Source organism: Capsicum annuum, chromosome 7 (genome assembly GCF_002878395.1).
Source record: "Capsicum annuum cultivar UCD-10X-F1 chromosome 7, UCD10Xv1.1, whole genome shotgun sequence".
Lineage (NCBI taxonomy): Eukaryota > Viridiplantae > Streptophyta > Magnoliopsida > Solanales > Solanaceae > Capsicum > Capsicum annuum.
Genome location: NC_061117.1, coordinates 157,269,992 through 157,295,695, shown reverse-complemented (window position 1 = coordinate 157,295,695; position 25,704 = coordinate 157,269,992). Strand labels below are relative to the sequence as shown.

Here is a 25,704-nt window from a genome sequence, read left to right as displayed (position 1 = left end):
ACAAAATAGGCAAATTAAAAGGAAAATTAGATATCTAGTAGTTACATGCCTTACCCTTCTCTCTCGGGCTGCAGTTCCATCCAGATTTTGGAACTTCTCTATGAACATCACTGCATAATTAATAGGCTTTCTACTTAAGTTCTTCAACATTTCTCACCATTTGAAAAACTCTATGGAACCTCCATCAGATTGTGACTTTCTCTGTATCTTTGACTTCACTGTCTATCTTTTGTTATAATCTTTCAATCAACAGAAGTTCTCCTACAAAACTGCAACTTGTGTTTTTTTAATACGTCAAGGACCATCACAGACATGTCTTCTTTAATACTCATGATGATACAATTTATCTTAGTAGATATGTTACCCGTTTTCTATATAAGGAGAAAAAGTTATTTGATTCCTCTGTTCTAGGCACTCATCTAGAGAAATTTAATTCCACTCCTTGACTCATATTGATTACCTCAATGCCATCACCTAACTCAATTATACCACCATCTTCAACACTTTCACCAAATTTTATAGATTTTTCTAATAATAATAACATTGGTTCTAGCTTATCATTTTTTAGTACTTCTCAAGATAATATTAATTCTCTTTCGAAACTATACCTACATATCCTCCCATTCCCTGCTGAACCATCAGAACCACAAAGACGCAGTTAGTCAATGATTTTGAGGCAAAATCCTAAGAAAAAGACATTGGAGTTTGTTTTGAATGGTAAAGTTTAATCTTCAATGACGTCATCGAAAACAAAGAGATCTGGCTAGATTTAGAGATCTTCATTTGTTCGGTCAGACACCATTTTTCCAGTGTGGCAGTGACGAGGTATTGGTGGTGGAGTTTGGCTGACGCTCATCGGTCATTAATTCTGGTCAGATAACAACCAAAGTAAGAAAGAAAATGGAAAGAGTAAGGGTGACGACATGGCTACAAGCATGGAGCTCCAGCGAACATGTCGCTGGATATAATCAGCGAGAGAGAATTGAGACTTGAAAAAATGGAAAACACTGATAAAAGTGTGTAATTGGGAAAAATAAGGAGAGAATGCCTCTCAAGTCTCTAATTAATTAAAAGGATCGAGTGAGTTCCACGATATTAATTAAATTAAAAGGTGTCAAGTGCTTCCAACAATTGCATTAGTTGTCCCAATAATTATTCATTTGCCATTGTCGAACAACTATAATAATTATTGGGACAACTTTTATTATTGTTGAGGCAACTTTTACATTTATTGAGATAAAAACATAAAAATAAAAACTACGGGGAGTGTTGAAAAAAATTTATCACTTTCACTTAATTTTTAAAACTTGAAAGATCTCTATGTAATTGACAAACTCATTTGTCCCTTTTAATTCCACCTTCCGTTTGAGTGTGTATATGTTTTTGACTTGGAAAAAATTGATTAAGCCCCATCTCTTATTTATATATACAAAATTTACCCAAAAATAATTGATTCCCTCCTCTTATCCGCTCAATACTCATTTTAATACTTTTTAAAAAAAAAATCTAAATTTTTTATTTTCATAAAATAATAATTTTAATATTTATTTTAACTCTTTTTTTAAAAAAGTACATTTGAATTTTAAATATTAACTCTAAAATACTATGATCAAATATAATTTCAACTCTATATTAAAATTTAAAATAAAGTGAATATATTTTTTATTTTCATGGCTAAATGCTCAATAAGTATTTGTCCAAAAAAAAGAAAAAAAATCTTTGTCAAAAGGCAATAAAACAAAAAAAATGGGGGAAAAGGGTCAAATTTATCCCTCTACTTTGAAAAATTAGATAAATATATATTCATCATACTTTGTGGCCAGATTAACCCTCGTTGTCATACTCTTCTACTTTGGAAAATTAGCTAACAATACCCCTCGTCCTATTTTGGGGTCATATTTACCCTCAATGTCATACTTTGGGTTCATATTTACCCTTATTTTAAAGAAATTTTTCACTTGTGTCCTTCCTTTTATTGAAAAGTCCAAATCAATGTTAAATTATCAATTTTTTAAAAATAAATTACACCCTAATCTAATCTACCCAATCTAACCCACAAAAAATACAGAAACAAATATACCTCTACTTCAGTTTTGTAGGTTGGTGTTTTGCCAACGAACAAAAATATTTCTCTTTTCAACGTGCAACGCTGATAGGTTATTTACAAATGAACGAAAAGTAAAATGGAATGAGATAATATTGAAGTATGAAACTAGAAAAAATGTCTATTACAAATCCTGCACCTATTTGGTTATGTTTAAATTTTAAAATTTGTTATGCAATTCTATGTGCATCTAGATTCTAGAATGAGTGGATAAGTTTTTTGAGTAAATGGCATAACGAAAAATTTGCGTAGATCTAAATTGCATATAAAGACATATGAATGAAGAGATGTCACGACTGACACATATGGAGATTTTTTAACTCAATGATCTAGAGAAAAGTTCAGTGGACCTAATCTATTGCATTTGACCGTCAAGTGTCATTTTTCATGAATTCGACATTGATGTAGATCCATAAACTGAGAGAGACACATATTTCTTTGTGTTTGCACTGATGCAAATCAATTTTTCATGAGCTATGCATTGATAAATATTAGTGGCTTAATGTTCTTAGAAAAATTTAACCAACAGAACTGAAGGGGTGTATTTTTTGTGATTTGAGTCAGGTGAATTAGATTAAGGTGTGATTTATTTTTTTAAAATGGATATTTAATGTTAATTTAGGCTTACCCGAAATTTTGTAAACCCATTCCTGCCAAAGAAAAATTCAGTGGACTTAATCTATTGCATTTGACCGTCAAGTGTCATTTTTCATGAATTCAACATTGATGAGATCCATAAACTGAGAGAGACACATATTTCTTTGTGTTTGCACTGATGCAAATTAATTTTTCATGATTTATGCATTGATAAATATCAGTGGCTTAATGTTGTTGGAAAAATTTAACCAACAGAACTAAAGGGGTTATTTTTTGTGAGTTGAGTCACGTGAATTAGATTAGGGTGAGATTTTTTTTTTAACATGGATATTTAATGTTAATTTGGGCTTATCCGAAATTTTGTAAACCCATTCCTGTTATTTGTGGGTTGAGTCAGGTGAATTAGATTGCGGTGTGACTTATTTTTTTAAAGGGGAAAGGACAAAAATAGCACCTAAAACTAAAATAATACTACAAAAATAGCACCCATAATTAAATACCCAGTAAATAGCCACCGACATAACCTTAACTCAGTCAACCTCTTTTCCCGACAAAAAAGGTAGTAAAACAGTACCGAGTACACATAATAAAATGCAACACACAAAATAAAATTGGTACCTCTAAACAGAGCAAAACATGGTCTAACCTATTAAATTTGTCTTAAAATTCAACCTAGACTTTTTTGGCTCCTTTTTAAAGATTCTACTCTTTTTTTTTATTCTTTTTAAACAATTGAGTAATTATTTTTTTTAGATTATTTTGCATTCACCAACATTATTAAAATAACATACTACTATTTCTTTTTAATTTAGTTTTACTTATTTATACAATAAAATACAATACCATATACTTTTAATATAATACAATTGTTAAAGATATATATATTTATATATAATAATGATACCGGTTCTATATATACACATATTCTATATAATAATTATAACATTTTTATACACATTCTATACAATTTTTAACTACAATTATTATTTAGATATATATTTTATACGACTCTATATAGTTTTTACATGCATTCTAAAAATATATCAATCTAATATAAGAGAGTATCAATTGAGTATATGAACACTGAAAATGTATCAACGTAGTATAAAAGTGTATTAATGTGATATAAAAGAGTATCAATTGAGTATAGAGACTGTATGTGCATAAAATTTCTTTTCTTTTTTTTAAAAAGTATATCAATATAGTATAAGAGTGTATCAATATGGTATAAAGTGTATCAGTTGAGTATAGAGATTTCATGTGCCCAATTAGGCTAAATAGCTAAAAAAGAAAATTACTTTAGTTGACTCCACTTTTTCAATTATGGGTCTTTTTGTTTTTTTAAAATGGTCATCCCACATCATTTTTCCTTTTTTAAATGGATATTTAATGTTGATTTGGGCTAACCGAAATTTTGTAGTGTCATTTCCCTTGTCATGTCAAGTCACATAAAACCCTTTGCATAACCCCCTTCCCTGTTAGCGACATGTGCAACACACTTTCTTCAGATCCATGGCCGAACACCAATACTCCCAATTCTCATCTCTTCGTGCTCTCGAACTTCGTCTTTTAAATTCCACTCTCCCATCCCATCAACCCATACCCATCACTTCCTTTTCTCACCTCCACACCCTCATCGAACAAGTTCTCCAATTCATCGAATTGGGTCAATACACACAGGCACTCTCCTCTAACGCAGCTAAATTAATTTTTTCCTCACAACAACAACAACCTCTTCCCGTTATCAATGATTCTTCCGATTCCGCTGAGTATTTTTACTCGGAATTCGTGCCCAACTGTGTTGCTTTGTTCATAAATAATATACATGATGATGGGGTTGAAGATTCTTCTCCGCCTAACGGTGTTGAGAAGTTGTATAGAGCAGTTCTTCTTATGGCCGTTGCTGTTGCGGCTCTTCTTGGTTTTACTCAATGTAACATTACCGGGTTAGTCTCTCTTTAGCATCCTTTACCAAATAGTTAAACTTTTTGGTAACATCTGTAGTTTAGCAAATTTTAGTCGTTTTTCAATTGAAAGATCCAAAGGGGAACTGATTTGTCAAAAAGATTTCTGTTTAGTGCGTTATCCCCTCTCCCCGACAAAGAAAAAAGAGGAGGAAGAAAGACTTTCAACTTCACGTGTAATTTGAATGGACCATAAGACGTTGGGAAGTTTTTCAGTTGTCATCTCCTGGTGACATGACACACCCCTTAAGAAAGCTTTAATTAGTTCTGTATTTTACTAAACTAGCAATGTTTCGTAACTATAAATATAGCTACTACTATATGTAATTATTTAATAAAAAAGTAATAGATATCTCTTGATTTGCTGAAATGAACAAATAAAATGAAACAATTATTTTTGGTATAGGGGCAAGGTAAAATGAAACGGAGGGAGTAGCTTTTAACTTCCATTTTATATCACCTATTAATGTTTCCAATGATGACTTGATCAGTTTTTTATTTTGATTCGGCTTGATTTTAAGTGTGGGTTCAAATTAAAAGTTCTTATTGAAAAGAAATGAAAACTCTAAATCAGTTAGAGATTGTGTAAAAGATTACAATTATATAATTGCTAGGCTCTCCTAATGCTGTGAAAGATGATTAAATGAATGTCGAAATGAATATCATTCTTTGAAAGATCTATTTAAAAAAGATCAAATGGTGAGAATTTATGTGAAGGATCACAGTTAGCCAAGAATGTCGTGGACCTTATGATGGAATGAAGGATGATTATAATGTGATGGAGGAGTATTATTTTCAATCTTTTGATGAGCTATATGTTTCTTTTGTTGTATTTGTTGAGTGTGTTACTTTATTATTTTGTAGGCCAATTGTGAAGTTGCCACCAATGCCTTTAGGTGCAATAGTTTTTGGTGAAGGAGCTAGTTCTGATGGATTGCCAGAATGGGAAGTGTGGGCGCAAAAGGAGTTAATGTCAGTTGGTTCTGATTTGCGTGCCAAATTTTTGAATTTGCAGGTAAATTTCCTTTCATTGCATATCTCGTGCTAAATGATGCGTCTCAGTTCTCATATGAGCATGAACTAGTGATGACACATCTGGTGTTTCTGGAAATTTTGATGTTGATTTATCATATCCTATAATCTATCAAGTGTGGGGTCATTTATTGCCTATTTATCGTGATCGGTAAAGCTGAAAGCTATTCACTTATTGACGGGATGAAAAACTGTCTGCTTGTTGTAGATTACTTTACTCGTTTGAAGCAATAGAAAGAGATATTGTTTTGATGAAAGTGTATATTCCATCCTGACAGAACCATTTAGATGAAAGGAAAAAAAGAGATATTGTTTTGATTCTAACGTGATTTTAATGAAAGAGAAGATACACCTAAATATAGGTGTGGAAATAGGGAATTGAGTGTGAATGGGTATATACAGTTAATTGCGCATTGTGTTGCTTGACCCACTCACCAAATCTGCGCCTTCTGGTACCAAGCTGTGCTTTCAACAATTTCATTGCATAGACTAAATAATAAGTTATTTAAGACTTTCTATGGGATTAACTTACAAGTCTTGACAATGTAAAATGATATGGAGAAGTATATTATCCTCAAGTTGTCATTTTGAATTTTCCTAGAATTTTCCCTTCGTGTGGAAAATGAATCTGCCATTGGGGGTTAAGATATCTGTATATGTGCTTCTTGGAATAAATGCTTACAAGGACTCATATTTTCCTGATTAGCCAAATTGTCTTATTGCATACACCACTGAGTTGATGCCAAAGTTTTCCTTTTTCTCCCACTTTGGTCCTCCTTCTGTAGTACATAACCTTTGCCAAGATACTGCTTATGAGGACGAAAGATCTTTTGTCAGAAGGAAACGACTTGGGGGCGGATGGAGCCAGAAGCATCTCGTGGTGGTTAGCTAGGCTGTTAATCATCCAACAGAAGTTATTAGATGATCCCTCGTCGTCTTTGTTTGATCTATTGCAAGTCTTCACGCGTGAAAGTATCCAACATATTGGTTCTCCGGAGAAAATCAGATATTATTGGGCTTCTCTGATATCAGAAGAGGACGCTTCTTCTATTGTGTCTATGTTTCATTTGGAGGCAGGAATAATGGAACTTACCTATGGGCGAGTTGATGCGTCCAGGTTAGCTATTTGATGAAGAAGCTTTTATGATACTTTCAGTCACAATTCTATAACTGAGCATGCTTGGGTCATTTGCCATGGATTGCCCATCCAAAGTTATTAGTGATTTCATTTTTCTTATTCAAGCCCGCTTCTATACTCTAGTTAGTCTCTAAACAGGGTCTTAAAAGACAATAAAAAAGTTCAACTCATTAGAGTTGCATGATGTGTATTCTGTCATTTTATGGATGCCTGCTTGTGAGCGTTAACTTGTTTTGCTGTAATTCAGATCTTTTAGTTGTGCTATTCGTGCATGGCTCTTCTTTTTCAGCTGTATTTATCTTTTCTTGTTAGGTTGTTAGTTATCTTCCTTTTCTTGAGTTGTCCTTGTCTTGTCTTTTAATTATTCTTTTGAAGTCCTTTAGTCCTGTATATTTAACTGTTAATCTGTATCCTGTGGTGCTTAATAAAATCTGTATCCTATGAATCATACTTGGGTAGGAAACAACAAAAGACAGAGAGAAAGTTTACCTAATAGTTTTTCTTAGCTGCTTATCTCAGTGACATGCATCTTGCTGTATTTTTACCAATTTTGCTTATTATCTTTCTTATTTTGTTTCATGGCACAGGTTGATTTTTTTGTGCAGTAATCAATGATCTCATCTCATATCCTCTAGTATAATGAATCTGCTCAACAATATAGTGTTTCTACTTATCTGGAAGCATGATATTAATCTCTACCTGATATCATTTGTGTATTAGGGTCCATTTTGAATCAGCTGCAGCAACATCTAGACTTAATTTTTCACTAAGTGGGGCTTTGGGCTTTCGTACGTTACACCAGGTATGTTTTTTCATGTGGCATTTGGAAATATGTCGGTGATCATTATCACTGAAAAGTGCTTTTCATAAGCATAAACTTAAAGGGTGCTTTGATAATACAGGCGGAACCGAAAGCACAACTTTTTCTTGTAGGTAGCGCGGATGGTAATGATTGTAGTGCTTCACTTGGTAATGATTTCCAAAATAAGGTTTCTACCCGTGGTGAAAATGGTTTTCCTCAACGTCCCAGTGAAACTCATGAAGCATCTGACATATTGATGACCCCTAGATTCTTAGAAGATGATAAAAAATTAGAATGTAGCGCACAAGGTGCTCAAAATCACAGCATAGCCTCTATGCAATTAAAGCCTACTCAGCAAGCAGTAATTTTAGCACAATGTCTTTCTATTGAGAAGAGAGCTCGGAGTGATGAACTGCAAAGTAAGTTGCCTTTCTGTGTCAGTACGAATCCCTATTTTAATGTTCTTTCATTCTTGCTGTTGCTTTATTTTTTATTTGATAATAGAAAAAGTTATATTACTATCTGACTAGCAAAGGAATGACTGTTGAAGGGCATTGTTTCAAACAATGTGGAACATACTCCCTTAGGATATTTGTTACTACTATTAAATTACTATCTGACTAGCAAAGGAATGACTGTTGAAGGGCATTGTTTCAAACAATGTGGAACATACTCCCTTAGGATATTTGTTACTACTATCTTTTTTTTGGATGCTTCAAATGCTTGACACCATACCTTTTTCATATGGCTTTCTCAATGTTCAGAAATTTACATTTATAAATATTTGGAAACATCACCATTTCCTCTTTTATTCTATTGCCTAGGCTGATAGCTACCATGAGTGAGATTACGTGGGCGGAACTATGAAGGGCAATGAATTATCTTGATTGCTTTTTAATAAGAAATCATTTTTCTTCATCTAAAGTTATCATGTTTCACCTTACTAGGCTTTGCACGAGTTCAGTCATTCAAATAAATTGGATTTCTTTTCCTGATTTGAAGCCCTTGAATTCCTGAATTAATTTCTTAGTGTAAACATTTTAACTAAGGCATGCACAAGAATACCCTTATCCAAAAAAAGAAAGGCATGTACGAGAATACTCAGCCTTAGAAAATGTAAATGAGATAGCCGTTGCCTGCAGATAACAAGTCGGGAGGATCAGTAAGAGCATTGGTAATGCTAATGGCCTTGCTGAGAAAAGAAATGGTTAAAGACAAATCGGCCTCTCTGGATTTCGAGTGGCAAAGTAAGGTCAATACCAAAAGGGGTTAAAATTATAGATGTAACATGTAGGATGTAGATGTGGGGTCTTATCTTTACTTTATCAGGTGGAACCGGCCAGGGGTATTTGAAATGGGTGGAGAAAACATCTGAAGGGCTTTGTTTCTCATGTTTGTGCTATTGTTTCAGGGTGGGAGATGGCTCCTTATATTGAGGCAATTGATTCCCAGCAGTCATCACCTTTTATGGTGAGGTTATTTTTCTTTCATTCTAACAGTATGTTGTTCTTCTTGCATTGTACTCCCTCCGTTTAAAAAATAATGACCTACTTTCCTTTTTAGTCTGTTTTAAAAAGAATGACCCCTTTCCTTTTTTTGGAACACTATGATTCCAGCTTTCGACGTGGCATTTTGGTACATTTGACATAACTTCAATTTAGGATCACAATATTCAAAAGTCTTCTTTATTTTCTTAAACTCAGTGCCTTGTCAAATAGATCATTCTTTTTGAAATGAGAGAGAGTAATTGCTTTAATTGAAACATCAGCTTCATAGTCACACTCCAATCTTTAATCCTAGCTGGTTTTACCTTTTTAGCCTAATCCAGTTTATATCTTTCTAATATTGAATTGGCAAATAAAAAATCGTGTTAACAAGAGAACCAAAGGTTTCTGGCTTGCTTCTATGGAAACTTATACAAGAACAAGTAACAAGATCCATGTCGTAAAAAGCTTAACCATCCAAGCTGTGAATTAGTGCGGGTTTGATAGTTAGGAAGACACCTTTTTTTGGTAAGTAGATATGGAACTGATAGAGAGTTTGCAGAAAGCAATAACTGAAGTGCTTAACCTGAATTACTTAAATTCTTTGTGGCAACGCTGACATAGCTTCTTTTTTATTCTAGAAGGCTGTTGTTCGGAGTTGCAAAATGGTATAGGAAACTTCAATATCAATTTAACTGACCTTCCTTTTCTCCTTTATTCTTTACACCCTCCCACCCTTCCCACTTTGTTTTATCCCCTTGTAACTTTAAAAGGATATTTACAGCTGCTTTAGTTGGTGTCACAGCTCCCTCAAAAGTTAAAAGTATGTACAAGGGAAATTCAGATTTATATTCATGTCTGTGTATTCAATCATCTTGTTGGGTACTTCACGTTTTGCTTCTATGTGGTCATTCTCCTTCCAGGTTTTTTACTATACTTGATTCATAGTGAGCTTTATGCCATTATGATGGAATTTCAACATCTATCGTTCTTTCAGCTACAACATTTGTGTGATATATTACGCATTCGGTGGGAAGCAACTCGTGGGCGTACAAAGCAACGTGCATTGCTGATGATGGATAAAGTGGTGAGTTCTAGAGACTCTAAAATACAACCCCCCCCCCCCCCCCCCCTCCCGCCGTGGGTGATCTAATGCGCCAAATATATTCAAGTTGATGAAAAAAGATTAGTTATCCATTTGGGTCTTGCCTTTTGCAGCAAGAGTGCTTTTTATTGTGTTAAAATAATTATTTGGGCTACCTCAGGTTCAGGGCATATATGATCCTTATCCTGGAGCTACACAAAGGATGCATTGTTGTTTTGGAGTTAATATCCCTACGGTTCCTGCATTGCGCAAGTAAAGTTGCTCTTTTCTCAATCGAAATTTTGCTTTCTTGGTTTTTTCTGAAGTAACTCTTCATGTACATGCAATGTTACTAATTCCTGAGTTTTGAGTGTCATGAATTTTAATCCTTTATATAAAAACTATGTACATGCAATGTTACTAATTCCTGAGTTTTGAGTGTCATGAATTTTAATCCTTTATATAAAAACTAACTTGTGCACTTGGTGCAAAAACGTTTAGTAAATGTGTGATACTAGTTGTGCTGATTTGTAATTATGAATAGTCACTCTGTTCCTTTCTCTTCTGATATTCTTCATTTAGTTTGGTAGGCATTACTGAATTACTTTTGTAAAAGTGTGTGCTTAGGGAATGCCGTCTCATAAGTAGATACACTGAGTTAACAAGTGCAATCAGTTCTTGTTCAGGGAGTTTGGAGATCTGCTAGTGAGCTGTGGTTTGATAGGGGAAGCTGTTAAAGTGTATGAGGATCTTGAGCTTTGGGATAACTTAATATACTGTTATAGGTACAATCGAAATTCTCAAAACAAGGTTTTTATCTGCAGCTCTGTGCAGTTTCAGCTGAATATTGTTTGTATCATGCAGGCTTATGGAGAAGAAAGCGTCAGCAGTTGAACTTATCCAAGCTCGGTTATCTGAAAGACCTTCTGACCCTAGATTATGGTATACTGAAATGAAACTCTACCTTCCCTTTATCATGGTAACTGCTTTTACTGTTTCTAATTTTGAATTTCCTCGAGCTTTATGAAATAGAAAATTTTCTGAGTCATCAAAAGAAAACAGGTGTATCTCTTGAACATTACAAGGTATCAAGGGCATGATTCTGAGAACAGGAGGTTTAATGTTTTAATGATACAATAACCATTCACTTTTATCACGAAACTTATTTGTATAATTCAAGGGCCTCTTGTTCAATAGTTCATTTAAGCTGCCATAGTTTCATTTTGCATACAGCCTCTTGTTCAATAGTCCAATAAGCTGTCATAGTTTCATTTAGAATACATTAGAAGCATTTTTTTTTCTCAAAGAGGCCTCCAACGTTGTTATATATCTGCAATACATGTTCATTTTGAACATCCGAGGTATCCTTTAAATAGAAATCTTGACCGGTGAATTTGGACGTTTATGGAAAAAGCATGATTATGAAAGCAAGATGTTGATCCTTGTAGCCCTATTGTGGAGTTGTCTTTTCATGATATCTTTATGAACGATAGCATGAGGTAATGTGTCACCACCCTCAATCTCCAAAAGTTACTGCATATCTAGAGATGCAGTGCAAAATATTTTGTACTGAGATAAAGCTTGTAGTGTTAAGTTTCTTGTGCTTTAAACTTGTGTCAGAAATTATTATGCTCTGACAAGTGACAAGCCAACAGTCTTTTTCTGTATTAAGAGACCTCCTTTCACCATTTAGGTAACTACACTCTGGTTGTTATGCTACAATTTTTGCCAATATTTCCTTATTTTAAAAGGTTATTTGGTAAAACTTAGACTTTTAGCACATCTCTGTGCATGTTACTGATAGGAGTAAGATGATAACGAGTTATCTTGTGTTAAGTTGTAATTTTCTTTTTTGATGATGGTGATGTATGGGCCAGCTTGTATGCACTATTCCACTGGGTACCTGCTACCGCTTCATGGACTCATGTTAAGTTGTATTTTTCTGGTATAGGAAGAGATGAGATTGTTACTCCTACATTTGGTTACAGAAGTTAGTCCCTGAATTATAATCACAATATTATTAATCAAGAATTAACGTCAGAAACAATGATTTTATTGGACGATTCTTTAAACAACACCTTTTAAGCTTTCTTATCCGGCGTGTTTCTCCATTTTTCTTCATCTTGCCACCCCCACCTCTACCTTGCATTCACGATGAACTATTAGTTTGTCGTGTCTTGTATTCTGATATTAATTTATTATATTCTTTTTTTTGTGTTAACTATAATTATAACCTTACTCATTGCCTTCAGGGCTTTGGTTTATGAGCACAACATGTGTTGTCTTGATGTTAGTTTCATGTCACAGGGGCGGACCCATTCTCCACCTTCCTAACCTTGCGCCACTAGCCTTCAGGATTTCTTGGTTGGAAAAAATAAATGAAGAACCTTACTAATTGCTTCATTTGAAGTTGTCTTTGCTACTGAATGTTTCATTACTTGGCAAATATTATTTTTAGGACTCCGCCAACACTTCATGAGAAATCAAAACTTATAAACACAAAAATGTCAAGGGTTATATTTTGACTAAGTTCTAATCTCAGATTCAACCCTTCCTGTACTCCTTAAAAGTTGCAATCCTATCAATATTTACCTTACTATATTCCAGCAGCGGTGCAATTTTCCATCCAGTAACTCCTCTTTCTATTATAATATTCACTATATCGGCCACAAACAAAGGAAGGTTTACGACAATGAGATGCATTCATTTTGTTATTAGAAAAAGGTCTGTTGGAGAAGCTTTTGCATTATTAGGTTGTTCTTCATACTCCTCTCCATGCATTACAATGAATTCATTTATATTTATTAGATGCACATTTTTGTTTTTATACTTAACCCTGACCTCCATTCGCATTTTCTTGAAATTATAACATCGCTTTAACCATACTTGTAATTTTTTTTATTAATTATGTGGTATAGTAACATTTGATTCTCTTTTAGGTGTTCCCTTGGAGATGTTACAAATGATGACAAATGCTATGAGAAAGCCCAGGAAGTGTCAGGGAATAAGTCTACTCGAGCACAGGTGAATCAAAATGTCTTGTTGCATACCTTGATGATTGCAATTGTTTTTCTGTTTTCTTTTCTTTATTTATCTTCTAAATGTTTTTGGGATCCAAATTCGTCTTATAGCGTGCCCTTGCCCGTAGTGCATACAACAAGGGGGAGTACGAGAAGTCAAAAGATCTATGGTTGGCTTACTACATGCTTCCATTCACTTGGTAATTGTTAAGTATCAACTAATTTGTTCCCACTCATCCACTGATTTCTATATTTCCTTTATTTTCAGGGAATCTGCAATGGCAATGAATTCTATGTATCCAGATGGATGGTTCGCACTTGGTGCTGCTGCTTTAAAGGTGCCTATATTTATTTGTATGCTGATTGTGTTCACTCATGGTTATTAGATGTAACAGAATTCACTATGTAGTGTTCATTTCTCTTCTTTTTGGTATGTATTCACTACATGATTTCTGGCTTCTTCTGGAACATTTTAGGCTAGAGATGTTGAGAAGGCACTGGATGGCTTCACACGTGCTGTTCAGCTTGATCCTGAAAATGGAGAGGCTTGGAATAATATTGCTTGCCTGTATGTTCTTTCACCCTTGCATTTAGGAAATTTATAGGTCAGATGACATGTGCCGGTCTTATTGATTTTCTGAACTTAGGCAATCAAATAATGAATCCAATTATTTGTTGGATCAAAAGACATTTATAGATTGGGCTGTCGTCCAGTTCAGCAAATAGGTGAGGCAACCCTTTTAAAAGTCGAAGTAGGAAGGCACGTGGTATAGTAGCTAGCTGTTTGTACATGTTCCAGTGAAACATAGATCATGTTCGTCAATAATGTCCAGTACAGACAAGAAAATTAGTAAATATCAGCTGGATCTTTTTATTCTTCTACTTTCTTTTATATTTTTTTTTCCCAAGAATTAGATTCTCGAAGAATTTGCAGCTAGCACTAGAGTTCTAAATTTCATCCAGTCTTTGAAGTGTTTCTTTTCTCACTCCCAACTTTTATGATTGCAACTAAGACTGGCAACGGAACCGGAAAATTCCGTTCCGGTCCGTCAACTCCGTTTCCGGTTCGGTTCCAGTACCGGTAACACAACGGTACCGGTTGGTGCCGGTATATCAGTACCCAATGGTCCGGAATACGGTACCGGTGTGAACCATCCAAAAAATCCGGTAATTCCAGTTCCGGTTGACCGGTTCCGATTGACCGGTTCCGGTCCGGCGACGTGAAAACTGAAGACCGTTACTATTTTTTATTTTTTTTTAATTTTTGTCATTTGGAATTTTGGATTTTGGAATTGGAATTTTGGATAATAACTTAAACTTAAATATAATAACTTAAACTTATTATATAAATTTAACTTAACTTAAACTTATTAATATTATATTAACTTATTAATGTATAAATATAATAACTTAAACATAACTTAAACTTATTAATATTATATTAGCTTATTAATATTATATTAATTTATTATATAAATTATATATATATAATTTAAATTAAAAAGAAAAAATTGTCAAGAACGGTACATAACTTACCAGCTCCGGCATCTCTTCCGGTATAGCTCCAGTGTCGTCCGGTCCGAACCGGTTCCACACCGGTAACCAACAGACCGGTGCATTGGAAGCAAAAATTCCGGTATTCCGGTTCCGGCGACAATTTCGGTACCGGTTCCGGTTCCGGTCAAACCGGCCCAACGGTACCGGTTCCGGTCCGTTGCCAACCTTAATTGCAACTTCACATTTGCTACTTGTGAAGAATGAATTTTAAGCAACTGGGATTGTGGCTGAAATGCTAAAGCAGCTCATTTATGGAGGTTATATAAGTAACTCTTGATAAGTGAGATCATTATACTTATTAAAACAAGTTAAGATCATTGCATGTGACCCCAGCTGGGATCAAATAAGTAGAAACTCCAATCAGGCTTTGCATTGGGAATTGGAAAAATTCTGGAGTGATTAGACAGGTGAGTTACCTGGTATTTGTCGCTGGTGGGAGGTGACAGGTATCCCAGGGATTTAGTCAAGGTGTGCGAAAGCTGGCCCGGACACCACGATTATCAAAAAAAAAAAAAAAAGATGGATGAGTATATTTCAGAGCATTGGAGGTCTCTACTTTCTTATGGCAGGGAATCCGCAGTTTATACACATTTTCTTTTTCAAACAGAACTTGTGTCCTTTTGTGATTTTCTTTTGAACTTATAAACTGATGAACTACTGTAATAGTAATATTATAATTTAAGGTGGAGGGAAGCAAGATGTTTGTTTTAGTTTGAGTCTACTAAGCATGTTAATGATGGAAGAAATCAAGTCTAATAGGAATCCTTACAAGCTATGCTTAAAAAAAACCAACCATTGTCTTGATCAAGTTGAACTACAAGGCCAAGGGTGTTAGACAATATACGACACCTCTTTACAAATTAAATCGATTGTGCTTGCATTGCTTCTTTGTCCTTGGAAATCATCATAATATCTTCTTTTGTTTCTATTTTTTCATGTGTTTGGTTCTTGACTATGCAGGCATATGGTTAAGAAGAAAAACAAGGAAGCCTTTATTGCGTTTAAGGAAGCCTTGAAGCTGAAGTATTAACTTCCTTTCATACTCCCCCTACATTTGATATTATAATTTTGCTTCTGGTGTCCATATGTATTTGTCTATAAGTTGCGCGGACTCTTCACTTTCGATGCTGCACCCGTGTCGGATTCTCCAAAAATACACTAGCTTTGGCGAATCCAACACGCACCCGTTGACATTTTTGAAGAGTCCGAGCAACATATTTTGTCTTACTGTAAAAGTGGGAGGATATGAAGCCCCTCCGTCCCGTCCCATCTTTTCCAACGTCTCTAGCCCAGCTTTTTCAACTCATCTAGCCTAGCTTTTCCAAACGCCCCCACTACACCACACATCACTTTTTTACCACAATAAAACCCAGTTTTTCAACCATTGACAGAAGGATAAAAACATGAAAGGATGCTTTTTCAACCATAGACAGTAGGATAAAAACATGAAAGGATGCTTTTCACTTCCTTTCCCCTTGTACCAGAGCACTGGAAGTAAATACAACAACATACCCTGTATATTCCCACAAAGTGGGGTCTGGGGAGGGTAAGTGTATAGAATTCATACCACTACCTCAGAAGTGAGATAGAGAGGCTCTTTCCAATAGCCCCCTGGCTCAAGACAAAACAGGCTAGAAAAGAAATAGTAAAGGAACAAGAAGCACTTCGTAAAATCACTTAGTAAAATTTATGCTGTCCCACTTCGCATTGCCATCCTCTCTTTTTTACAACTTAGGTTGGTGTTCTCATCTTGTTTGTTTGTTTAATTTCGGAGTCCTTTCACAGGCGAGACAGCTGGCAGATGTGGGAAAATTTTAGCCGCGTTGCTGCAGATATTGGAAATTTCAGTCAGGTATAGTCAACATTTTATGCAAAATCTTTTGAACACTTAGATAATACTCTTTAAGTAGGTTGCAACCATCATGTTTCTGTTGATCTTTGATGGGATAGATTTTTTTTTATATGCGACTGCTTCCTCTATTTCAATTAATATAAGGAAAGATTTTGAAAATTAAGTTAAAATTCATTATCCAATTTTCTAATGTGTCCTTCGTATCACCATGTCAAAAAGAAATCCATAGATAAATCTGAACTTAATAACTATGGAGGAAATAAACAACTTCTTAGCCAGTGAAATCCCACAAGTGGGGTTCGGGGACGGTAGGATGTACGCGGACCTTAACCCTACCTCTGTAGGGTAGAGAGGCTATTTCTGATAGACCCTCGGCTCAAAAGAGATGTCTTCAAAGCAGAATTGCAAGAAATATTTTATTTTTCACCAAAAGACTAATAATAGAACTAAAGGTTTAAGTATCACTTAGGTAACGAACTGGTGCTGGCGGCTTCATAATTTTCAATACATGGTGCATCCCACTTTGACTGCCAAGTACTTCCAGTATATTGAAAATGGTAAACGAAAATACCTGAGGTGTACTCAGCTTAAGATTTTGATCTAATGTACGAGAATCTAAAGGTCACACTCACCCCCGTTATTTGAATTGAGCAATTGACTAAGATGGTCTCTCCACCTTCTGATTTTAGTATCTTAGTACGCATGGTAATGTAATTAAAATGAATCATGATATGGTCATATGATGAGGCATTGTATATTCAATTATCCAAGAATGATTGGGAAATGGATACTCATATAATGCAGACGTGAGATCACTTGCAACAGCACAAGAGGGATTGGGATTTGGTGAGAGTTGAAACATATCGTATAGGTTATCGATTTTTTCCTTTGTGAAAGGAGGAATATTTGAGCTTTTTTAACTCATTGTTGATATTACTTGGAACTGCCATTTTATGACCCTAAGAAGAATCTATCCCTTTGATGGAACCAAACAACAGGGTTTTTTCGTCATTATGATATGTGAATTAATGTAGAATGGAGTTGGCTCCATTCAAGCAGAGAAATGTATTTGTATTTTTAATTTTCATTGTTGGTGCAAAGAGTTCTTCGTAGTGGATGCAAAATCTATTCTACAAGTTTTGGAAGCCTTGTAAAATTTCTAGGGCTTTCGACAGTAAATATTATGCTGATGAATAAGTGTTGCCGTTTTACCAAAAAAAAATGTTAATGTAGATTTCTTACTTTATTGCTACAGAATACACATTAAATAAACTGAAACTGATATAAGTGCCTAACCAGATAGTGATAAAGAACTTTATCTGCATTGGGATTAACAGAATAACGCTAAAACAAAAACCTTGCCTTCGAGAGAACAGAGCAAGCTTCTGAAACTATGCTGCTCGTGTTCCGGTGCAGGCATATATTGATTTCAAGTCCTTGTCAAAAATGATTTCTTACATTCAGTGTACCCATAGTAAGGTCGAGCATTTACTTTCCTTATGTAATGCTTTCTTTCTTAAATTCTCTCTTTTTTCAAAAAGAAATTCTGTTTCTTTCTCTAGAAGATGGTGCTAAAACAAGTTCCTAATATCTCAAATACTCTAACATGGAACTTCTCTTGTATTTTAATGTAAGTATTCAGCATAATGTTAGTGCTGCCTTCAGTGAAGTTATATTTACTGATGAAAAAGCTGAAGCTGGTTTAGTTTCTTTGCTGAAGGCACTGGAAGCAGTACAGAAGGTGTTGGATATGACTAATAAGAAGCGAATTGATGTCGAATTACTGGAGAGAATGTTGCAAGAGTTAGAATTACGGACTTCAACTAGCCATTCTGAATGCCATGCTTTGAGGGATATCAGTGATTCTGCTGAGGCTGGATCCAACATGATTAATGTTGATCCATTGACCAGCTCGGACAAAGACCCGGCAAGAGAACGGGAAACTGAGCACTTGATTCAGTTAGTGGGGAAAATCTTACGGAAGGTAAATGTCGATTTGACAACTTTCCTCATCTTTTATTTTGTTTCTGTGGTTGTCTGGTCGGGAAAAAAAAATGCTCTTTCAGCTCCCAAGTTCATACTGCCATTTATTTTTTCTGCTCCTGAATTATAATTCCTTTAAACAATTATTTACACAACAGCTATAAGGCTCTTAATGGACATGTCTAGAAAAGAAATTGGTAGGCATAGAGTAGAGAGCCTGATGACATTTCCTGAGCATAGTCTATTGTCTATTAGCAGTACGAATAACTTAAGCTAAACACACGGGATTGTAAATCATTACTTCCTCGGGAGAAGAGGAGATAGGTTTATGATTTTTGCATGTATTGTATTCTTGTCAATCAACTTTTAGATTATTAAAAAAATTCTCAGAACAAGTATGCTGTCTTTGCTGCTTGTGCCCTTGTTTGGTTAACTCATTGTCAACTCAAATGTAGCACTTAGATTGTGCATTTGTTTGGTTAAGTCATGGAACACTAGATGCAGCTTGATAAATAGAAATACTAAGTCCACTATAGGAGAAGCAGCAACCTCCATGGTCAAATGGTGGCTCACCTCGACTGAGAAGACGATGGAAGCTAAAATCATTGGTCGGCTATCGGATCACTCCCTATACCCCTATACCCAACAAGATCATCAACCCACCATCCTAGTTTATCTCCGGGGGCAAATATTTAAAAGTCGTTGGTAATGCATAAAGGCATATTAAAGCAGTATAGGTATAGGTCATAGGGCTAATATACATGTAAAATAATGACTCTGAAATCATGAATGCATGAATGGGTAATGATGAAACTGAAAGCTGGAAACTGCTCACAGAACATGGTACGTCTATGTATCCATGTCGTACCCCATCTTTTGGAGCTATAGTCTCATGATTGCCCACATTAGGGGTTTATGGACCCACAACTTACCCGGCTCTCTATAACACTAGCATCTACTTCTGGTTAAGTACCTCATTGCACCAGATAGAGTTTGCACAGCTGATGTGATTGACAAAGCAAGATAGACAGCCAAGCAATATCATGTCATAACACTGAATTTGCGATGAGTAGCTAATCATGTTAAAGTACACCTTAAGACTCCCATTGTCAACTAGTAGAGACTTGAAATTAGCTAATCAAGATCATTCTTGCCTACTCATACAAACTAAATGGTTTAAATGCACATAATCTTCACTTCTAACATGCCTTTTACGAAAAACAAGCTAACTAAGAGTTAAAGCCTCACTTGTTTGAATTCCGATGCCAAAACCTTACTTGAATTGCGAAAGTCCACCTAAACGAGCTCCAATGTCATCAGTCTATTCAAATTCATCAATAACGAGGCCCAAAATTAGGCTTTTTAAAACTATTCTCATAATTTTAGGACGTCTCGGGTCAAAATCAACTCTTGGTCAACTCAAACTCGGTCCTCGGGTCAACAGTATGGGTTTTGAAATGAATTGATGGATGCATTGCCCATAAGCTAAGGAGTCCAATTCTACTATCGAAATATGATTTTGTAAATGATTTTTCCCTTTTGAGATTAGGGCTAAATTGCCCAATTAATCCTTCATGTTCTACATGATCCTACTGTTCATATCCATAAAAATTGAAGTAGAATAACTAGATTAGTGTTAGGAATCCATACCTAGAATATGGACAAAATTTCGCCTTTTCCTTGCCTAAATTCCGAGACCTGATCTTCTCCCAAATCACAACTTAATCGCCTTTGAAATTTGCTAATCTGATATATATAGGCTACAAGGCCTTCATTGTGATCGCGGCTCTGCATTTTGTTCATGGAGCACAAACTGTTAGGCCTTCGCTACCATGGCTTGGTCGTAGACGGTAAGATACAAGCATTAACTTGGGGCGGACCCACCCGGCCTCTGCATTCGCTTTTGGCACTCTCGCGATCACGTTGACCAGCCCATTCCTCCTTCGCGATCATGGCCCTCTCTCTAACGGCCGTGTTGTTCAACCTTACACCAACAAAATCTGGAACAATAACATGAGTTCCAATGGTGCAGAATCACCCTAGTCCTCAGGCCCGATCCAAACCCTGCTACAAGTTCCATACGGTGTTGTTGACTTAAACGATGTCTCAAATCACGATTTAAAGCATAAGCGCTCAAATAGAGGGGTCAGGCTCTTAGTTTAGCCTTTGAGGCCTTCAAAAGCAAGATTAAAGGGGAGTTTGTGTTGTTACTTGTTACACTAATTACCTAAACTGTTTTATTTCTATTGACGAGTTGTCTGTCTTATCAAAAAATAAAAAAATAAAAAGAGTGCTCAAAAGGGGAGTTTGGGTTGTTACTTGGTACACTAATTCCCTAGAATGTTTTTTGCTTCTATTGACGAGTTGTCTGTCCTGGGGAGGTCCTTTGTTGTATGGACCTGCAGGGGAAACGAGTAATGTCACTAAGAATCATCATTCCATATCTGTATATGTTGGTCTTGTGTAAATTGATTATGTATCTGACTAATGGAATCATTTACTTGAGAAACCACTGAAAATTGTGTAATTAATTTGACCTGTCTGACCAATAGGCAATTTCCATGCAACTAGACTTTATCTATTCCCTGGTATGCTATAGGGATTCCTTAGAGAACTGGATCTCTTAATTCCTTACAGCCTGGCTAGGAAGCTCCAGTATAGATTCCCGATGCTCATGGAAAAGGCCTGGGTCAGCTGTCTGGTAGATCTGAAATGATCCAGCCATAGGCCTAACAGGATATCATTTGTCTATAAACAAGACAAAAACAAAGTAGGTTTTTAGTCCAAAAATGGCACAATTATATAATGTAGCATCTAAGTGAAGAACCTTTTGCTTTGATGTAGATTGTTCAAACTGGTGGGGATGCTGAGGTTTGGGGGCTCTATGCTAGGTGGCATAAACTCAAAGGAGATCTTGCAATGTGTTCAGAGGCCCTTCTTAAGCAAGTCCGATCATACCAGGTGTGACAGCAAATTAACTTCTTCATTTCTGTACTTGTTCAGATGTTTCGATATGCTTCTTCAACTTGTTATCGCTAACTTGTTCAAGCAGTAAGAAAGCAGCCTTCTGTTGGTGAGATGACGCTCAAAGAGAAGGTTGTGTACAAGATGGTCCAAGCTAGATTGTGCATCTCCCGTGTGACGGTGATTATTTATTCTCTGTGAAGTTGGAAAAGAAAGGGGAGGAGCAGTTAGAACAGGGATGTAATGTGTCTTTCATGATAGTCTTTAATTGCCGAATTTGGTTTCTGAAATAGAAAAACAATAACAGACGTGCGCTGCGCGTGAGACCAAATTACTAGTCCTAGATTCCTGCTCTATAAAGCCTCCATTGAAGTTCCTCAGTTTTTCGTCTGTTTCTCTATTGTTGCTAGTATTTGATAAAACAGTGTATTGTTGTCTCACATGTTTTATCTTCTTTTCCTCACAAAATTATAGAGTTTGAATCCCTCATCTTTTCTAGTGTGACATAACTGCTTAATTGAGAGACCTTTTTCATTTGGACAGCACTCCTAGTGTGAAGACTGTCGTCAAACCGTTGGCTACTTATTCTCCAATCTGTGTTGTCAGAATTTTTGTTGGGAAGAGAGTGATATAGTTTGGGGCAGTGTTCAAAAACGCGACCGCATCATCGCATTATGCGCAGATGCGATGCGATGCGGGCTCCCAGCGAGTCGCATCTTTGATGCGGTGCAATCTGAGAATTGCGGGTGCATCAAGCCCTGTTGCGTGATGCGATGCGGACGGCGATGCGATGCGAGCGCATTATGTGTTTTTTTTATTTTTTGGCAATTTTTAAATTAAAAAAAAAGGGCTGGAAGTGAATTTTTTTTATGGGTAATTTTTAAATTTGAAAAGAAAGAGTTAGAAGTTTAAGAAAAGACCGAAATAGAAGAATTGCTACTCAAGGAATAGAAGAATTGGACAATCTTAATGAACTAGAAGAGCTTTAGATTGAACCATTACTAATTTAGATTTGATTTTTCTTCTTTTCTTGGGTTTGTTTTGCTTTGAACTGATTTGTTGGTGTTTCATTAGAACTTTTGCTTGAATATATTGTCTTTATTGTTGATTATATAGTTGTTGTGGTCTTTTTAGTTATAACTTACTATTTGAATGCTCTATAGGTATTTTTTTAAAATTAAATTGCGCATCACTTCACGCATCGCATAATGCGTGATGCAGAGCCTTGTCGCTTTTTTCTGCATCACGCTTCACTGAACACTGGTTTGGGGGTCAAGTGCATTATATAGGAAGGCTAAGCTACTTTTCAGCTAGCAGTCCGAAATAGTTGTACGGGCTGGAAGCCATCACTGAGGATGCATTTGTGGATCATACGTGAGTTCTCTGCACTTTTGCAGAATAATAATGGTTTAGGTTTGTCGTTTGATATCCCTTATTTGTATAATCTAGAACAGCTAGGTCCCAGGAAAACAGATATTTGGTTGGGTAGGATGATAAAGTAAAGCTGAGTAAGATAAATAAGGAGGAGAGGATATATGATGGGGAGATAATAGATAAAATGTTTGTTCATGGTTGTCCAATGGTGTATTTATGCTGATAGGCTAACTATTCCTATTTATTGGTCCTGTCGGCACAAAAAGTAGGTATCGGCGCAAAAAGGATGACCAACCTACTAGGATTTAATGCTATCTATGACATACAAATTCTTTAGTTTTTGGTTTATGGTTCTCCAATGGTGCATATCTTCCAGAAGTTTTAGCATATTCCGACATATGGTTTATACTCTGTTATGAGGTGCACGCATATGTGCTCTAAACGGAACTTGGACGTCATTTCCTGTCATGTTTAAGGCGGACTTTGTGCATTTTGCGGAGAAATTTGCTTGTCATTTTTCCAATATTGTCACCTCCCTGGACTTTTTTTCTGGTTGCGAAAGTGTAGTGTAAATTTCCATGCTAATGGCATTTGCCAGGTTATGGCAGATAACTTATCAGGCTTTGATGTTACTTTCTCATTCCTATCTCCCCATAATGACTTCACAGGGATCTGACCTGTGGAAGGATAAAGACCGGTTCACAAAGTTTGCACATGCCTCGTTAGAACTCTGCAAGGTTTACCAGGAAATAGCTCGACGTAATGGTAGCCATAGGGAGTTGTCTGCAGCTGAGATGCACTTGAAAAGCACAATCAAGCAGGTCGTTCTTTTGGTCTCCAAAATTGATTTTCTTGAAGACTTCTTATGACAGATACTTCTTCCTCGCAGTATACCTTGTCATAACTGCTTCTAAGCAAAGAACTCGCTTTCTGTAAGTTTCAGGCTGAGGCTTTTTCCTACACCAAAGAGTATCAATATATCTTGGCATTCCTTGATGAGGTGAAGGCAGCGCAAGCTACACCCTGATCATATGCTTTCTGCCGAGTCATTTCTTCAAAGGTGAAATCGGCATCTCCTGGACAAACAAATTGGCTAATACGACATTATAAATGAATAGGTTTGGTTTCAAAAAGGTCCTCAGATTTCATTCGAGACTCATGAACCTTCAATTTTTAAATTTTCCAGGCAAAAAGGGCATTCTCTTATAATCATCCTCTCAACTAGTAGGCAGTGAAGAAATTCAAGGCCCACAAGTGGAGACATGCAGATTTTGATCCATGAGAGGAGGATCTGTATACTCTGGATGAGTGGTTTGCAAGTTTATGTAATTTAGGTTGGTCATGTTATAATGGTTTATAGATCTCTCTTCTGAATCTTCGATGAATGTGATTTGTTTTGGTGTTCCATTAACTTTTTGTTGGTTACACCAAGTAATGGACCATATGATATTTTGATTAGTCATTTTTTACAAATTTGACAAATTTTATTCACTCTAAAATGCTACAAAATTGGATATCCCAAAATTGATAATCTCTATGTCCTAATTTATGTAATACATTATTCTATCTTAGATAATCTAATAAGAATTTCAGTTTTCTATAGTTAGAAAGAATTTAACTAAGAATTCTTCTTTTAATGTTAATGAAATGATTTATAACCACACAAATATTGAAGGGTTATTTTAGATTACAAATTTCAAGTCTTTTTTACATTTTGTGCTAGTCAAATAATGTCACATAAATTAAAACAGAGGGTGTAGGCACCAATTAACCTGAAACGAAAGTGAGGGAAAATGACAAATCATGTTTGAGACATTCAACGTGAGGAAACTGTTGCAGACCAGGCTGTTCTCTCTGTTTGCTAATGGTCGCACAACTGATAAGGAAAAGAAGGAATACCAGCATATTCTGGTCTTCTACTGTTGTAATTAGTCAGTAATTTAGCTGTTTGTGCTTGATTCTGGTCATACTGTGAACCACATTGTCCCCATCTGCAAAGGAGATGCACTTCCCCATGCTATCTCACGGTTAGCTCTTGCTGGTCCTGATATTACAGATAATCTCACGAGGATTCTCTCTGAGGGTCGTTTTACATAACTGTCCTGGCATTGAAGGACATGTTTTTCATATGGCGGAGATGATTGCTTATGTTGTACTGGATTTTGAACAGGATTCAGAAGGCAAATGATACATCATCAGTTGAGAAGGGCTATGAGCTTCCTGACGGACAAGTCATTGTAAAACCTACATGCACCCGGTGTATACACCAAACCAATACATGCATTTTTATATTTGAATTTAAAGTTTATGTTACTTAACCATGATTAATCAATATGTATTTTACTTAATTTAATTACATAATCATGATAAAGAACATTAGTTTGGTGTATACACCGAGTGCGTGTAAGTTTTTACCGTCATTAATATTGGTGCTGAGAGATTCCGTTGACCTGAAGTCCTCTTCCAACTATCATTGGTTGGAACAGAAGTGACAGGAATTCATGTCAAAGCCAACAACTCAATCATGGGCGACATTGATATCAGAAAAGATTTATTTGCAAACATTGTGCTTAGTGGTGGCACAACTATGCTCCGTGGCATAGCAGAACGTATGAGCAAGGAAATCACTGCTCTTGCTCCAAGCAGCACAACGATCGAGGTGGTTGCACTACCTAAGAGGAAGTACCGCACCTGGATAGGAGGATCACTCATCACTTCTAGCTTCCCTCAGAACTTTCCGAAAAGTTAG

The 25,704-nt window shown here is 35.9% G+C and overlaps 2 protein-coding genes across 6 annotated transcripts; both read left to right on the top strand.

Annotated features, from left to right (window-relative positions):
* Positions 1 to 4,105: 4,105 nt before the first annotated feature.
* Positions 4,106 to 25,675, top strand: LOC107877871 (tetratricopeptide repeat protein 27 homolog). Of its 5 annotated transcripts, XR_007042973.1 has the most exons (22): positions 4,107 to 4,647; positions 5,530 to 5,680; positions 6,483 to 6,814; positions 7,556 to 7,637; positions 7,738 to 8,056; positions 9,049 to 9,107; positions 10,119 to 10,208; positions 10,387 to 10,478; positions 10,892 to 10,990; positions 11,070 to 11,147; positions 13,145 to 13,229; positions 13,337 to 13,425; positions 13,494 to 13,563; positions 13,702 to 13,793; positions 15,743 to 15,805; positions 16,568 to 16,634; positions 18,355 to 18,618; positions 21,462 to 21,578; positions 23,624 to 23,776; positions 23,899 to 24,015; positions 24,142 to 24,289; positions 25,126 to 25,675. XR_007042973.1 is itself a non-coding variant. In XM_047393812.1 (21 exons), exons 1-20 carry the CDS (start codon positions 4,214 to 4,216, stop codon positions 23,980 to 23,982), a joined length of 2,790 nt encoding a protein of 929 aa, XP_047249768.1. In that variant the 5' UTR covers positions 4,107 to 4,213; the 3' UTR covers positions 23,983 to 24,015; positions 24,142 to 24,479. The 5 variants fall into 5 exon arrangements, 2 of the variants coding, with proteins under 2 accessions (XP_047249768.1, XP_047249766.1); XM_047393812.1 differs by lacking the exon at positions 25,126 to 25,675 and having other exon boundaries at positions 13,337 to 13,395; positions 24,142 to 24,479; XM_047393810.1 differs by lacking the exon at positions 25,126 to 25,675 and having other exon boundaries at positions 24,142 to 24,479.
* On the top strand, positions 24,759 to 25,704 carry LOC124885799 (actin, alpha skeletal muscle-like). Its single transcript, XM_047394045.1, has 3 exons — positions 24,759 to 24,866; positions 25,012 to 25,135; positions 25,412 to 25,704. The coding sequence occupies exons 1-3, from the start codon at positions 24,759 to 24,761 to the stop codon at positions 25,702 to 25,704; spliced, it is 525 nt and encodes a 174-aa protein (XP_047250001.1).